Source organism: Salminus brasiliensis, chromosome 25, assembly GCF_030463535.1.
Source record: "Salminus brasiliensis chromosome 25, fSalBra1.hap2, whole genome shotgun sequence".
Lineage (NCBI taxonomy): Eukaryota > Metazoa > Chordata > Actinopteri > Characiformes > Bryconidae > Salminus > Salminus brasiliensis.
The window spans coordinates 18,175,448-18,191,126 of NC_132902.1; the positions used below are offsets into that span (position 1 = coordinate 18,175,448).

Consider the following 15,679-nt stretch of genomic DNA (forward strand, 5'->3'; position numbering starts at 1 on the left):
TGCCTAACAGCACACATACAGATACAGAACCAAGATTCTTGTGATTATTCCAGCAAAACCATTTATTTTATTTATTTCCCTTCTTTGGACTGAATCGGAGTCCTGGTTTCATTCCACTTTTGTGATCTGTGATCACACTGTGTGATTTCAGAAGAACAGAAGCTGTCTATAAAAGCAAAACCCTGTTTTTGAAGGAAGAGCCAACACTGTGTTTGCGCTAAACCCAATTGAGATACTGTTCAAATGAACAGGCATAAGTAGAGCTTCAGATGCACAGGGCGAAAGTCAATAACCTGAGGAAGTTTTGTTGCTGCAATATCTGTAGCTGTTTATGTGAGAGCTGTTTGTAAACAGCTCAATAACTGGCTCCGGAGCTCAGGAAGAAACAAGAAAGCTCTAACAGAGTTAGGGCCTCTAAAAGCCATTGATTTCATAATACATATCTCAAAGTCACATAGGGTGTGTTTATACTTGTAGGACCAAGCAAAAAAATGGTGCATTGTCAGGCTTTAGGCCTGATTTGCTTTGTGTTCATACTGACAGATTTGCAATCGAACCAAAATTAGGGGTGACATAAACCAAAAAAGGAGACACGTATGACAGAAGGCTGTAAGTAGTGGTCTGCACAAGCTGGGTATTTGTCTGTGGTTCCAATAACTAGCAGGTAGAAAGAAAACTGATCCTTAAACCTGTCTTATTAAATCACATCAGATTGATATCAGTATTAACCCATTTTGATTTTAATAATGTTCACATGCTAATTAGTTCACAGAACAGACGCATGTTAAAGATGTAATCCCAACTCCCACAAACCTTTACTTTACAGAGACAACTCTACTAATGAACGCAGTTCTAACGGTGGCTAGTTTTCAAACACGGTGTAGTAGTGTGGCAGTGTGTGGTTTGGGACATAGTATCTGACAGACCAAGTTAAAGCACAGAAATGTGGGCAAGTCTGCGTGGAGACTCACCCGTGACGAAGGGGCAGATGCGGAAGACATGATGCTGGTGAAACAGTGGACAGGGTTGATAATAGATTTTGAGGGCAGGAGTGAACTCGTACCTGTGCAAAAATCTGCATTGGGTTCCTTTAGATGCCTTTGATTGGTATTGTGTTCCTATTTCAAACGAATGGCAGTTTATGTAGAAACACAGAGACTGAGACCCCCTGCTCAGATGGTCTCGGTACACTTGTTTGGTGTGCACCAGAGCTTGAAAGGCAGCATTCATACTTACCCTAACAACCCGTAAGGCAAATCAAAGCAATCAAACCAGGGTTTATTTTAATAAAACCAAAGCTGACTAGTATAAACACACCCTAAAAACCTCCAAAATGGCAACTTTACAGGAGAAGGAAAAAACCTAAGGTTCATCATTAAATTCTGACACAATGTAAAAAAAACAACTGCCAGATTCATAAGAAGTGCAAAATGTTTGCCAGTGGTCAAGCGTGCTGTATATGCAGTAAATATGTAAATGCATATGCTGAATGTATACATAAAAAGGGCCTAAAACCTGTGTGGCTTTAAAAAGACATCCTTGGTTTGATGGAATACACTGGAGTGTACTGTCCTAAAAATAAATGATAAAATAAATTAAGAAACTGAATGAAGACCAAGAGACAAATCAAAAACAGGGGAACAATATAAGCAAAACACAGAAGCCAACACACACATACACACACACCATCTCTGTGGCCAGCTGACACACTAAGGATGCCAGCAAAGTATCCCCTTCATCACATCAGTGGCAACAGCGAGCGGTGATGATGTTATGGTGATGTATGACAGATGTCCCGCTTGTTCCAAGTCTAATAACTCTCCTGAATGCAGCACGGGCAGATTTTTCCTTTTTTACAGGAGATGTAAATTTACTAGTGGTGAAACTCATAAACCATGAGACAAGGAGTTCTTGTGTGTGTTTTGGGCGAGGAACACTGGTGGACAGATTGAATACACTTTTCATCTATGCTCCGTTCACCTCAAAAGCACTCAACGTATAAAAAAAGAAGGGGAGAGGAGCGCTACTAGATAAACTCTTCCACAATGAGCTGATTCCTATTGGCCATTTTTTTCTTATTTCTGCCAGTCCCCCCAGTGTTAGTCGCAGACAGGTCACATTCCTCGTAAGCATGATAATGATAGCAACATAATCCACAACCTGTGATGGCTAGTTCATTTTGTTCTTTGACACTGAAAACCTTGACACCTCATATTTTAAATATTTTAAGTGTGAATGATAATGCAGTTGAACACTCAGAATAAGGAAAATCCTTAAAATGATAAAATTACTGATTAAAACATATTTTTGAGTAAACTCAAAGTTTAGCCAAAGGTTCTCCTAACTCACATTTGTTCAACAGTACATATAGTACATATAGTAGAACCCCCCAAACTAGGAGGCTTTTGAAAAGTAAAACACAGATCTGAGTAAATGTATCTTGTCTGTCTTGGATACAGATATGTACATGGCTTCTCATTCCCAGAGTGACAAAACTGTCTAAATACATCAGTCAAATGACAGAGGACCATAGGTTTGAATCAGAGGCATCCATAAGAAAAGGAATAGCGGAAGTTCTGACTCACAGATGGGTGAAAGTCTGTAAACCAATTGGAGCAGAGGGGGGTGGTTGGGGGAGTGAACACAGACTAAAAACCTTATGTTCCCATGGGCCATTGATGTCAGAGGGTAATGACAAATGTGGACCAGTTAACCTCTATAATGAACACCTTCCATCACCTAATACAGTAAATGACATGTTGCCTTGCTAGTGTAATATATATACAGTCCTTTTCTACAGGTAAAAACACACTTACTACTGTAGACTATTAATAGACTTTAGCAAGGGATTGTATATTCTTTATATGTATGTGTAATTCATATTAATGGCCAATTTCCTTAAGCCATTCATATAACATGAAATACAAAACATCCAGAAAGACAGAAAGGATGTGCCATCTGTAGTAAAGTAGTAGAGCTCCTTACCACTTCTGTCCCCCGGCGATGTGTTGCTGCACCGTGTAGCCAAACTGCGCCTGCTTTGGGCCCTTTATGATTCTATGGCTCGTGGTGTCAATGTTGAAACAGTCATGGAGCCCTGTGGAAAGACACAGACATAGACAAATCACACACACAAGAATCAAAACTCACACAGGAGCCATCCACAACATAGTTGAACAAGGATCTATGTCCATTGGCAATGGAGATTACGTAGAGCCAGCAGCTCCAGCAGCGACCCCAAGCACTATGGAAAGATTTCATGGTGGCTGAAACACAACGTTACTGCCAAGTTACACAGTTTCCCCAGCTTAGGGGTTCAGAATGTGAACGTAAGATGCAGACATGCACTATAAACCTCATCTTTGGGACTAACGTAATTCACTTACAACCATCTCTCAACTCCAGTTTAAATGCTTGCTTGAGCTGTAGTATACTACCTGGCGAGAAAGCTCTGACATTAATGCATATTGTGAGACAAACATTGTCCAGGAGTCATCTAGTGACATGTTCTAGACATTTCCAGCACTCCTCCTCACACCAAGACTGTTTCAAACAGCTTAGGTCAGTGGTTAGTTAGATAAATGGACTTAAGGTCCCCATGGTTTATGTAGAAACACCTACAACCAACTCACTCCACATGTCATTCTTTTGACCAACAAGCTTTTGCCAGTGAGAAACCCATTCATGTGTAGCACCCAAGTTTGTTTTCCTATGCTACCCGTGTCCCAGTGGAATCAGCTATCACTCAGCATGACTCTTCTTCTTCCTAACAGAGCACATCCACCCCCTGGAGCATGGAGGATCTGGCCCCTGGGGCACAGTGAAGCAGCAAACACTCCCATGGAGGTCTCTTGTTGAAACATTACTGTGAAAATCATCTTCACCTCACCCTTTACCACTCAATCAACAGGCCATAGTACAATGCAGAGGTTTAAGGTTTGAGACCTAACGAAAGACCTGTCAGTCACATACAGAGATTAGAATGATGCCGTCAATCAACCGGACAGGAAAGCTGAGAAGAATGTGGCCCACAGAAGCACCAGTGTGGTCCACAGAAGAGCTAGGAGCACTTTTATGTGCTGTGATCTTTGCATATGTTATTATATTGGCCTGTTATCATTTTAAAAACAGCATTATCACATTCATTCATCATTTTATCTTGAGAATGGAGTACGGGATAGTTTCCTCTTTTAAAAAGTACCAAAAAATTAATTTATACAGTACTATAAGTTGTATTTAATTTAAAAAGGTAAGAATAGGACAGTTTAAGGTGAAAATTGCTCATATGTGCTTTCATAAGGCTGTTTACAACCCTGTTACTTTGCCTTAATCTAAAGCATACTGTGTTTACTTTTATAGTGGGCTTGTGAAAAAACAGTGACAAGCTCTGCTGTAATTTTTTGGTTTACAGCACCACAACTAGAAGCTGAAAAGCATAAATTAGCGCAGCATAGCATAGTTTTTAACATGGTAACAAGAGTAACAGTGTTAACACTGTGAATCTTATACCACTGTAAATAGTGCTGCTGTCCACTCTTTGTCCTTTTGGTGTGTTGCATGGTTAACTAGCTAAGGAGATTGCGGTCAGTTGCTTGCCAGTCTCATCGGTAATACAAGGGAAGGCTTTCTACTAAATTCTGGAGCATTGCTGTGAGGATTTAATTGCAATTAGAAACACAAACATTAGTGAGGTCAGGATGTTGGATGATCATCACCCCACCTCATACCCAACTTCCCAACTCATCCCAAAAGAATTGTATGGAGCACCAACCATCATTCCAAAAAACAAAATCCCTCTGCTGCACAGCTCAATGCTGGGCTTTATACCACTCTAGCCCACGCCTGGCATTAGGTATGGTGCCTATGGTGCCATGTTTATCTGCTCCAGAGAGTCCTACTCTATTGGCAATACTTCTCTAAAGGGACTAGACAAGCTGTGTGTGTGCCTGTGAACATCTGTGTCAGCAATGGGTGCAACTTAAAGTAACTAAATGCATTCCTTCGAAGGGGTGTCCACAAACATTTGGACATTTAGTGTAATTCTAACAGCAACTTTGCTATAGCTTTTCCAACTAACTATTATCTTTCATGCATTACATTTGGGCCTAGTAAGGTCAATAAGGTGAATACCCCTCAAATCCATTTCATGCAGCTATATCAGGCTCAACTCAAGCCCTTTAAATATATCACAGGTGCTGATCTAAGCAGCATGGATTTCTTTGATCCAGTCATGGACATTGTTGTTTATTTCTCTAAGAATGAGAGCAAATCGCTGTTAATCATCATATTGAAAGCATGATTGCAACACATGGGCAGGACAAAACCAAACCGAAAAACAAAAGAAAAGAAAAACAGAATCCAAGAGCAAGGCCTGATCAAAGGCAGAGGTCTCTCTGGTGGTGTTCGGTCTCCTCACCTGCTCTTTAAGCTCTGGCTGATCTAGGTAAAAGCGTTATCCCCAGATTTGATTAAAAGGCTTTAAAAAAGGGCTTTCTTTGAAAGAATCGTCTACTCTATTCCTCTTGCCAGAGCAGTTCAAACCATTTACTGATGATAAGCAGTGATAAGCAGAATGCCTGAATCTCTGCTGAGGAGTTTCATTCCAGTAACAGCAGTAAATCATCTAGCATATAGATGGATGAGAAGCATAGGCAGACAGGAGGAGAGCAGAGTTAAGCCTGCTTAGCTTATGTCTGACTTATTTAAACCCCTCTTTCTTTCTATTTATCTTCCCCCCATCCTTCACTGTCACTCCCACTCACTCGCTTTACCTTTTTGGCCACAGCAGAGACGACGATTCGCTACTGTGGTCCAAGAGCTGAAGGCTCAGTCATGTCATGGTTCAGTTCTTTCAATTAAAAGAGTTTTTTTTCCACCTCATGAGGGATATGAAGTACAGCATGTTTCTGTTGGATTGCTTTTGGGTCCTGGTCCAACCAGAGGAATGTGTGGATCAAAGACGTACTGAGATCACCTTGAAATAGGGGAGAAACAAAGGGTTTGTGTGGCAAAAAATAATAACAGCTAATAAGCTACAGTAATGTATATCCCTATGTCGGTTGGGGGATCATTTCCGCCTGTCAGTAGTGAAACAGCCTTGTGATTCCCACTGTGAGCTGGTATGAATGCTTTCATAGAGAACATGAATTTGACTGTTGCTTCACACGTTTGCACTTATTCTCGCAAGATCTCCTCTCTGACCTGTCTCTCTTCTGATTTCTCTCTCTCTCTCCTTCCATCCTATTCTTGCTCTGCCAAGACCAAAGCTGATAACAGCCAGACATATCTGACAAACCGACATCTCAATGTTTCCTCATATTACTATTCATCTGGATCAAACTTCGCATCCATGGTCCAGATATTAAAAATACTGCTCTTTGGATGCTTCAGACGTAGAATTCTTGAAGCCTGACCAGGAATCAGTACCAGGTTTTCAGTGTAAGACATCAAATACAGTAAATGTACTCAATTGAGCATACAAATTTGAAAGCAATTAAGCTCATTGGTAGTGCATTAACAAATGTGTGGAGATCCATCAAGATCAATTAATTATCGGTTTGGAATAAATACAACTCATGGTTTGTGGAACTGACATACCACGACCCTCAAACGTTGTTGTGTCCTCCTGCAAAAATAAAATCCAGCAGACCCAAAACAGAGCTCCTGGAGAACACCAGTCAGTTCCAAGCCCCCAAAACTGTTACACAACAGCCTTGACTCACTGTATATTTACGCCCCAAAAGGCTGTGCCTGTGCCAGTGTCAGCTTAAAGCTTAATTTTTCTCTGTAAGACTCAAGAAAGCCAAAGTCAAGTAAGCAAGAGGGGTCAAGGCTAAAAGCTAACCTGCTAAAATCTTTTGCAAGCACACTGAGGGCAGAATTACTGTAATTACAGTGTTTTTGTCACAGTGTTAAAACTATGATATTATATACTAGTTCTGCAAGCTGTTGCTGGTGTCGTAACAAATAAAAGCTTATTGAGCTTATTGTATTTTTTTTTTATGAGCCTCAACAAATGGAAAATCTGTGGATTTCTTTCTGATGTAAAATAACAGGGTTGTAAAAATGGCTTATTAAATGACATATGAGCATTTTTCACCCCAGCTAAAGTCACAAACTTACTATATTTACATTGAATTACACCCCTAAATACCCTGTATCTTTGTCATCATTAAAACACTGACACTTCTTGACAAAGCACCCTGAATCTCCTAATTCATCATTATGATAATATGCACTGCATGCCAGAATGGTGTGGCTCTAATTCAGTCAGGGCCTGGTATAAAACTCAGGCATGCAGCAGATGAATTGGACCCCATACTGCCTTCTACTGCTCCTAGACCCTGTGAGGAGCCTAATTGTTATGACAGTCTGACTTGGTTATACAAGCTGATCCCCATGAACGTGAAAACATCAGAGCAGTCAGGCCAGCAATGCTATGAATGCCATTCATCTAAATATTGACCCATTGTCTCCAATTTTGGCCCAACTCCGCTCTGATCTTTTTTCAGCTGGAACATTTTCCAAAGGGATCATGTTTACACTGAAGAATACTTTCTGCTCATTTCACCAATCTCTGTCATTTGAATATGGTCACAAACATCTAAACTTATACAGTCACTCTGTGAGAGCTAAGAACCTGTATGTTGAAGGTGTTATCTCTACTATGTACCATTCCTTGTGATGGCAAAGTCTAAGCAGCATAAAAAGGCTCACAACTGACTACTGAGAGGTCATAAGGTTGTTGTTTCAGGGAATTTTTATGTTTACGAAATGAATAATATGTTTGAATGAAACTTGAGTAAAATGCTTTTGACTCTTGTTTTCTTCCCTATTTTTACACCCAAATTAATAAATATAAGAACATATGCTATACATTTAGTATTGTGCAAAATTCAGAGATTATCACCTTTTATTTATTTAAAAATACCATTGTAGTGCAAAGAAAGACTTTTTTACTTCATAGAAAAGTGCACACAAGCTCCAACAGTTAAATATATCCAGTGTATCAGCAAATACTTAGAAAATAAACTTAGAGAAAGATGGAAAGAAACACCTGTGGATTTCTTTCAGATCTAAAGCGAGTGGAGCTTGATGTCCTGATCAGTTTTGGTTGTGGTACCAGGCCTTGCACGTTTGTTAGGAGTCCCCATTTCTATGTATTTGTGAATAATTGTAATGTATAACCCCAGTTTTAGAAATTATTGTTTTTTTCATATATCTATCTTCTCATTTTATCATAAAAATCTCCTGAAATAAATAAATGGATGGTACTTTTGCACAGTACAGTCCAATATACAGCTATAAACAAAATAACTGAACCAGTTTACCAGTTGACAAAGTTTAAAATAGTTTACAAAAGTCAACGGTTGAGCAGCAATTCATCACTTAAGCATAGCTATTGTTAACCACCTTCAAAGTAATTTTGTCGGCTCTGTTAAATTGTTCAGTTTCTCCCCCACAGATGTTTTATCATTACTGCACACTGGCAGTATTCCCAAAGCTCTGAGCTTGTGAGCTTGTTACAGAAACCATTCCAGATACCATCAGAGAGCAGCTTTTTATTTCACTGCAACAAAAGGAAACTGAGGGGAAAGAGTACAGAGTACAGAGGCCCCAGTTTTCCATTTAAAACCCTAACGTGGCAGAGCCATTTAATACTCCCAGTAATATCGGCAGCTCCTGAAGCCGACCCCAGTCTTTGCCTGGGTTTCCTGTGTATGGATCCCTCTGCCCAGATAAATAAACCTCAATACGGTGGCTGCTGGCCCTGGGAGCTGCATGTCCAGGCCTGGGCCTGCACTGCCTTTGGCTTGGAATCAAGCTTCATGAGATCCACCACAACCATGCTGACACACAAGCACCTTCAGATCCAGGGAGGACAGTGGTGAAGGTCCTAGCCAGAGATGGAGTCAAGACTGGAGCACCAAAAGCAATGACTAGACTATGACCTCCATATTCACAAACGATTGTGGAGTAAAAGTGCTGAACTGGGTTCATTCCTGTCTTACTAATATCAGCATTAATGAAGGGAATCTGGTTTATTTATCTAGGTTAGATTTCCTATGTTAAAATGCTTTCTGAAATACCTTACCCTTCTCCAAAGACCCCAAGTCTATAAGGTCAACAGAGAGCCCTCAAAGTCAAGAAAACTAACATCAGTAACTGGAACAATTGAATCAACCTGACTAGCATCACATTCCCCAGAGACACAGGCCCCGACTTTAAAACTCAATCAACTCAAGAAGCACTGGGTCTCAAATCTGAAACAGATGACCCAAAGTCTTGGCCCATCTCACAACCAAACCTTTGGAGACTGAACTGTCTTGAACCAAAAAGTCAGACTCAGATGGAAACTCAGGACACTTCTCAATCTCAGACCGTTTCCCTGGTGGACCAAATCTTTACCGCTAAACAAATAACAAAGGCTAAACTAAACATCAAACTCAGCACCGCCAGCTTTGCATCTGACACGAAGCCACAGGCTTGAGTTCACAGCTGCATATTTCCACCATCTGTGATGGACAGGACACCTACATACATCTGCTTACCCCTCAGTCATCCCTCTCCTCCTCTGCAAATATTTACGTGTGGAGCTGCTCAGATGCTAATGAGACCCACTGCTGCCCACCGGCTAGGATTACGGGCCTTCAGATTTGCCTCTAATAAACTCCACATGCCGGAAATGCATCTCCCCAACCACTGCTTTGAAAATGCTATTCCACCCCAACCAGAAGTCATGTGTACTGTACACAGTAGAGAATAATATTATACATACAATTTCAGTTAGGAGTTTTTAAGACAATGGTAACCCAAACAGCTATCAATCCATGCCAAGTTTCCTGCTGTGCGCTTTGCAGTGTGGAAAACCCATCAGAGCGCTGTTGAGAGATGCCTTGCAGGGGATTGTTGGTTTGTGGCACTAAGGCACTTGTGTTTCCAATGAAAATGAGCTGGAAGGCACATGGCACAAACAGGAAGATATGAACCTGGACTGGACACTATTTGCAAAGCTCTGGAGATCCTATGGGTTTTTTAATTTTAACCAGCATATGAGCAATTCTTCATCTTGACTTCCAGAGTTCCCCTGAACAGCCACAGACTGTCTTAATAACAGTCCACACTGGCTAAATCACATGGTAAAACACCTGATCCTTGGACTGTTACTTAGAGAATTCCATGGATGCTGAGTGTAAGTACAATGTTTAATAAGTCAGAGAAGTTGTATTGCTGTTTGCAATACTTGTGTCCAAACTTTTGCACAGGTCACAATTATTTTTTTTAACCTCTTGGCTAAGCTTCCATGCAGATTCTTGACAGTCATATTTTGATTTGCCTGTGTTAGCTGCATACAAGCAATTCTCTCAGACAATTTTACTGTTGTCCATCTCATCTTTACCTCCACAGTTCCCCTCAAGTGTCATTTCTTAATAACAGTTCACACTGTAGAAGAACCAAGCTAAAACATCTGGCTATCTTCTTATATTCTCCCACCTTATAGGCATCACTTACTTAAATGTTCAGATCTTTAGACAGTTGCATAGAGGACACCAAAACCAATTTAATGGCATCACAACACTGCATTCTAACAATGTTTAAAATGGACCATATATCTGTTGGGACAGTCCCTATGAAGGATGACGTGATCCTAAAGCAATGTGTTCCTTCTGTACTGAGAAAGATGTCGGGGCAAAATGTTAAAATCTAATTTACGTGGAACAGTCTACTCTCCAACTCAAGCCCCTCAGGCAGCACATTGGGGCCAGATTGGGAAATGCAGACCTTAAGGTAAGGTAAAAAAGACTCGGCCAATACCAGCTACTGTTGTTAAGGGTGGCATTACCAGGTGTTCCAAAGACAGATGTGTTAAGCAAATGGCCAGTGGTGGTGGTCCCAGATGAAACTCAAGTACTAAGCAAACGTTTTTGGGCCAGCAGTGCACAACCTGGATACAGTTGGATAACAAGCAGCTGATGGAGACCAAAACTGATTAACCCACATGGCAAGTTTTCCCACACAGTTCTCTCTCTCTCTCTCTCTCTCTCTCTCTCTCTCTCTCTCATGCACTCACAGACACACACACTCACATAGAACGCCTTCAGACTTGCATTTCAACACATTACACAGCTTCCACTTCAGATGTTCTTCCTTATCTGAGGCACTCTTACGTTCTGTCTGTCCAGCTCCTGGCCAGGACCTCCAGCCAGCAGCCTAATTCCTCTGACGACACAAATATTTACACAACATCTAAACTCCCTTTTCGAGACGAAATGGACAGGAGTCCAGCACTAAGAGGAAGTATTAGTGCTAGATAATGTCTAGCTCTCTTCCAGGCATGTCACACAGATAAGGATGCTGATGAATGCAGTTGCGCTATTTCATGGAGAAATGAATGTCATTCCTTTCTGTCTAGTTACCATTAATTAATTCCAGGTCTTCGGAAGGTTCATTGACCCGTGTGTCAGAGGGAATTGGGAAAGAAAATGGGCAAAGAATGAACACATGAACTTAACTAACCTCTTTGAGGAAACCTTTGAATGAAACATCTCAGATCTTCATGTCTAACTTCTGTAGCTCGTCCCAATAATTGCAAACTGCGGTTTATACTCCTAAAAATAAAGGTGCTGCAAGGGTGATTCTTTGAGTGATGCCATAGAAGAAGCAATTTTGGTGTAATAAAAAGCAGTACTGTAAGACATTTGTGTAAAGAACCCTTTGAAGGCCTCAAAAAACCTTTTTTATGCCCCACTTAAAGGTACATCACATCAAAATTATTCTTTATGGAATCAAACGTGGTTCTTCCTTTGCATCACTCAAAGAAACTTGTGCAGCACCTTTATTTTAAAGAAGGTATGTTGTTTATTAGCTCCAGCATTGACTGTTACATATGACAGAAGGGTCCATTTAAATAAGGCTTTTCTTAAAAGCCTCGGGTTAACACTCACTCAGCTGCCAGACACTCTCTCCTCACTATATGCACTGCTGTGATTGTAATTTCACTGATAATTGAACCAGACTGTGGCAGGGGACCAGCGCTCTTCCAGACTCTGGAAAGTATGAACACTTTGCAAGGAATCAGACGATGTCACGTTCCATTTCAAAGCACGACAGGAAAGAACGGGAGTCTGACAAGTCAAAGCAACTCAGCATCCCCCATCTGTCAAGGAGGGACTGTGTTCAAGTTTCCGGCAAAGGAAAGTTTAGACTGGTCACTTCTGCAGTCTATTCTGAGACAACTCAGACAGAGAATTCCAAGAGATTCCAAGATAATCATAGCTCCGTTCTCTGGGTAATTGCAAGTAATAGAAAGAAAGCAGTAGTAGCTCTAGTCTGGAAAAGGCATCTCTTTAAAGCCATACACAGCATGTACAAACACACAGACTGAACACATACATCATCTCTCTCTGTCCCACCCTTTCAAATACAAACACACACTCACCTGCCAGCATGCAGAGGATCCAAAGCAGCAGACTGCAGTAGTACTCCATGTGTGCATGTGTGTGTGTGTGTGTGTGGTTGTGTGTGAGGGCACAGTGTCCGTCAGTGCGTTCTCCTTAACTTCAAGGCCTGATTGACTCCACTGCTGCTGAAAGCACTCACTATATCTGGGGAAAGGAGGAGGAGACTGTGGCTAAACCAAAAGGAGGTGCACTCAGTCAGCAGAGAGCTCGTCCTTAGCCCTGTCCTTTTTCTCTTCACTCACTCACTCACTCACTCACTTTCTCACACTCCCTGTCTCTCATTCATTATGGTATTAGGTCTCAACACACTCTTAAAATAATAATGCTACAAAGGGTTCTTTGAGTGATGCCAGAGAAGAACCATTTCACTTCCATAAAGAACCATTTTTAAGGGAGATGTGTGTGAAGAACTTGTTTAAGGTTTAAAGAACTGGATGAAGGCTGTAGTTACTGAGTAATACACATTTTTGTGTAATAAGCCTGTATAAGAGGCTTATTACTCAATCCAAGTGTTAAGGGGTTAATAGTCCTTGAACAAAAATGGTTTTTCTATGGCATCACTTTTTAAGAGAGCACCATACAATACTACAAAAAATGACATGCCGCTGTTTTATGTCCAGAAGTGTTATTACAAACTTATATTACTAAAGAATAGCCCAACAGTTTGTCCCTGTAGTTACTGAGTCATATGCCTCAGTGTGTAATAAGCTTTGGAGAGTTAAGGGTCAAAAATGACCAACCACTATGGATGCGTTCACATCTGGCATTAACATGCATTTTTGTTGATTGGATCATGTCCAGAATTCACTTGACCTCATTAAAAGCCAAGTGTAAACATTCCCAAGATGCATTGTAATCGGGTTATGGTTGGATTGCTCAAACCACGTTCATAAGTGGTCATAGACAAATCTCATCTACATTTAACACAAGTTTAAATGGAGTGTGTTTTTTTCTGATCGGAATCCATCACATAAAAATAAACAAATGTTAATACGAGTAATAATTACTGTAGAGCTTGGCTTCTCTCTGCCTCTTGCTCGATCTCTCTCTCTCTTTCTCTCTCTGTGTTTGTGTAGACGTGTGTGTGCACCTACAATCGTGCTTACTGGTAGATAACATCAGTATTACAGAGTTCGTTCCATTGCATTAAACAGTCTGTCGCATTTTCTGATAGAGTAGACACTGGAATGTGAGAATGCCAGGTGTAAACAGACCCTATGTTTGACAGCAAAGAACACATGGACAAAAGTATTGGGACACTATATTGGGGCACGTTCATTGTTTCTTCTTGTACTCGGGGGTATTAAAAAGAGTTTATCCTGCTTTTGTTGGAATAACTATCTCCACTGTGCAGGGAAGAAGACTTTCTACTACATTTTGAAGCAGTGAGGATTTGATTGCATTCAGTGACAACAGCATAAGCGAGGTCAGGATGTTAAATGATCAACAAGCCACCTTATCCCCAACTTCCCAACTCATTCCAAAGGTATTGGATGGAGCACCATCCATCATTCCAGAGAACACAGTTCCCCTGCTGCCAAATTGTACATGTTCTCTGCTCCAGAGAGTCCTATTTTATTGGCAATACTTATCTACAAGGAAGCTGCATGTGTGCATTTGCACATCTGTGTCAGCAATGAGTGCTACTTAAAGTAGCTGAATGCATTCATTTGAGGGGTGTCTTTGGGTCATTTATGACCCTTAGGGCAAGGGCAATATACATAATGGTAAGACTATATGTAATGGTAAGCCCTCATAATAAAAATCTACAACCTATAGTTCTACTAAAATTCCACCTCAGACAATAATCTTTGTTAATGCCCCAGCATGAGTAACACAGCACCGGCAAACCTTTCAGATACATCAGCATGAATGTGATTGATGCAGGGATTTGTGGTTTGCATAGCTTTATGTTAGCCCCCAAACCACACTGTCTAACCCCCAGCTCAACCCTAACCAACCTGCACCAGCATCCAAACCAGCCACATAATTACACATTACGTAACATCTGATACTGACAATCAGCCGACTATCATTCAGATATATGACCCACATTCCTTTCCGTACGAATGTGTTGCGCAACCACACTGCAGCGTAATTAAGAGCTGATCAAAACATCCTGACTGCAAAACATCCAGACTGTGTTCAAGTTCCTCACACCCTCCCCAGCACCCCCAGACACCCACACACACACCTATAAAGAATGTATATGCCATTAAGTTAGAGTGCAAGAGCAGATAAATCGATATACTTGTACACCTTAGTGCATTTGCCTCTCATGCTTATTCTGGCAAATATACACCACAGATTATTACCCACAGTTCTACCTTATATACACTCTTATCAGACCTGGCTTGTCTACTCACTACTTTTGATACTATACATTTATCAAAAAAATGCATTTATTAAGTATTATAAGTTGTTCTGTACCTGCTGTCCAATGAAAACCATGCATCTTCATTTTTGTCAATTGTTTGTTTTCTCCATCGTTTAAACCCTGTGTGAAAAAATCTACATGAATGGACCAATAGAAATGCTCTTTGTTGAAAGTTAAGAAGGCTTTTTTTCTCCTCTTCTAAACTTGACATTTTGGAGATACATGTTTTTCATTGGACAGCGACGAGATATAGTAATGCCATATTCCACTGACCTTAGAAGAAGGAGCTGGAAATGACTTCACACCAAAGTTGACCACATTCCAGTTATCTAAAGACTTCAGAGTTTACCACAACTGGTTTGATCCTCTACCAGTGTTAATAACAGCGCATTATGTGGTACATTCAAACACCATGAAAAGACATGTTACTGACTGATATAATGAGACACAAATAGATAGAGGTGCCAATATACTGTACAACACTACTGCTTTTACTACTGCTGATGTGCGGTGCAGTCATGTTGGATTTTGGAGTTGGATGAGGCTCTCCCAACATTCTGAGTAGGAAATCCAACTTGTGGAGGCGTCCTACTTGGAACAGAACATCTGACATCCTGGTTTAAATGCAGTATATTCGTATGTGAAAAATGCTCAGCTGTAATGTTACAAGCCTCTTCACCACTTTGATATTTTTTCCTCTGAATAAAACATGCTGATTTTTTCTTTTACAGAGGACTAATGAGAAAAAACCCTCTTAAATAAGCTCAGCTTTAATTGGTTACTAGCCGCATTGTTTTAACAGTGCAACAGCAGTTAGCTTTTAGCCTTGCCTCCACTCCAC

General features: G+C 40.7%; 1 protein-coding gene across 1 annotated transcript in view; it reads right to left on the reverse strand.

The window, feature by feature from the left end:
• The window catches only part of itga11a (integrin, alpha 11a), a 61,895-nt gene extending 49,407 nt beyond the window's left edge, over positions 1–12,488 (reverse strand). Inside the window, exons 1-2 of the mRNA XM_072671154.1 lie at positions 12,440–12,488; positions 2,986–3,097 (exon numbers count right to left, since the gene is read on the reverse strand). Of these exons, the coding sequence (XP_072527255.1) occupies positions 2,986–3,097; positions 12,440–12,488 (161 nt within the window). The remainder of the gene's footprint in view (positions 1–2,985; positions 3,098–12,439) is intronic.
• Between the last annotated feature and the right edge of the window lie 3,191 nt (positions 12,489–15,679).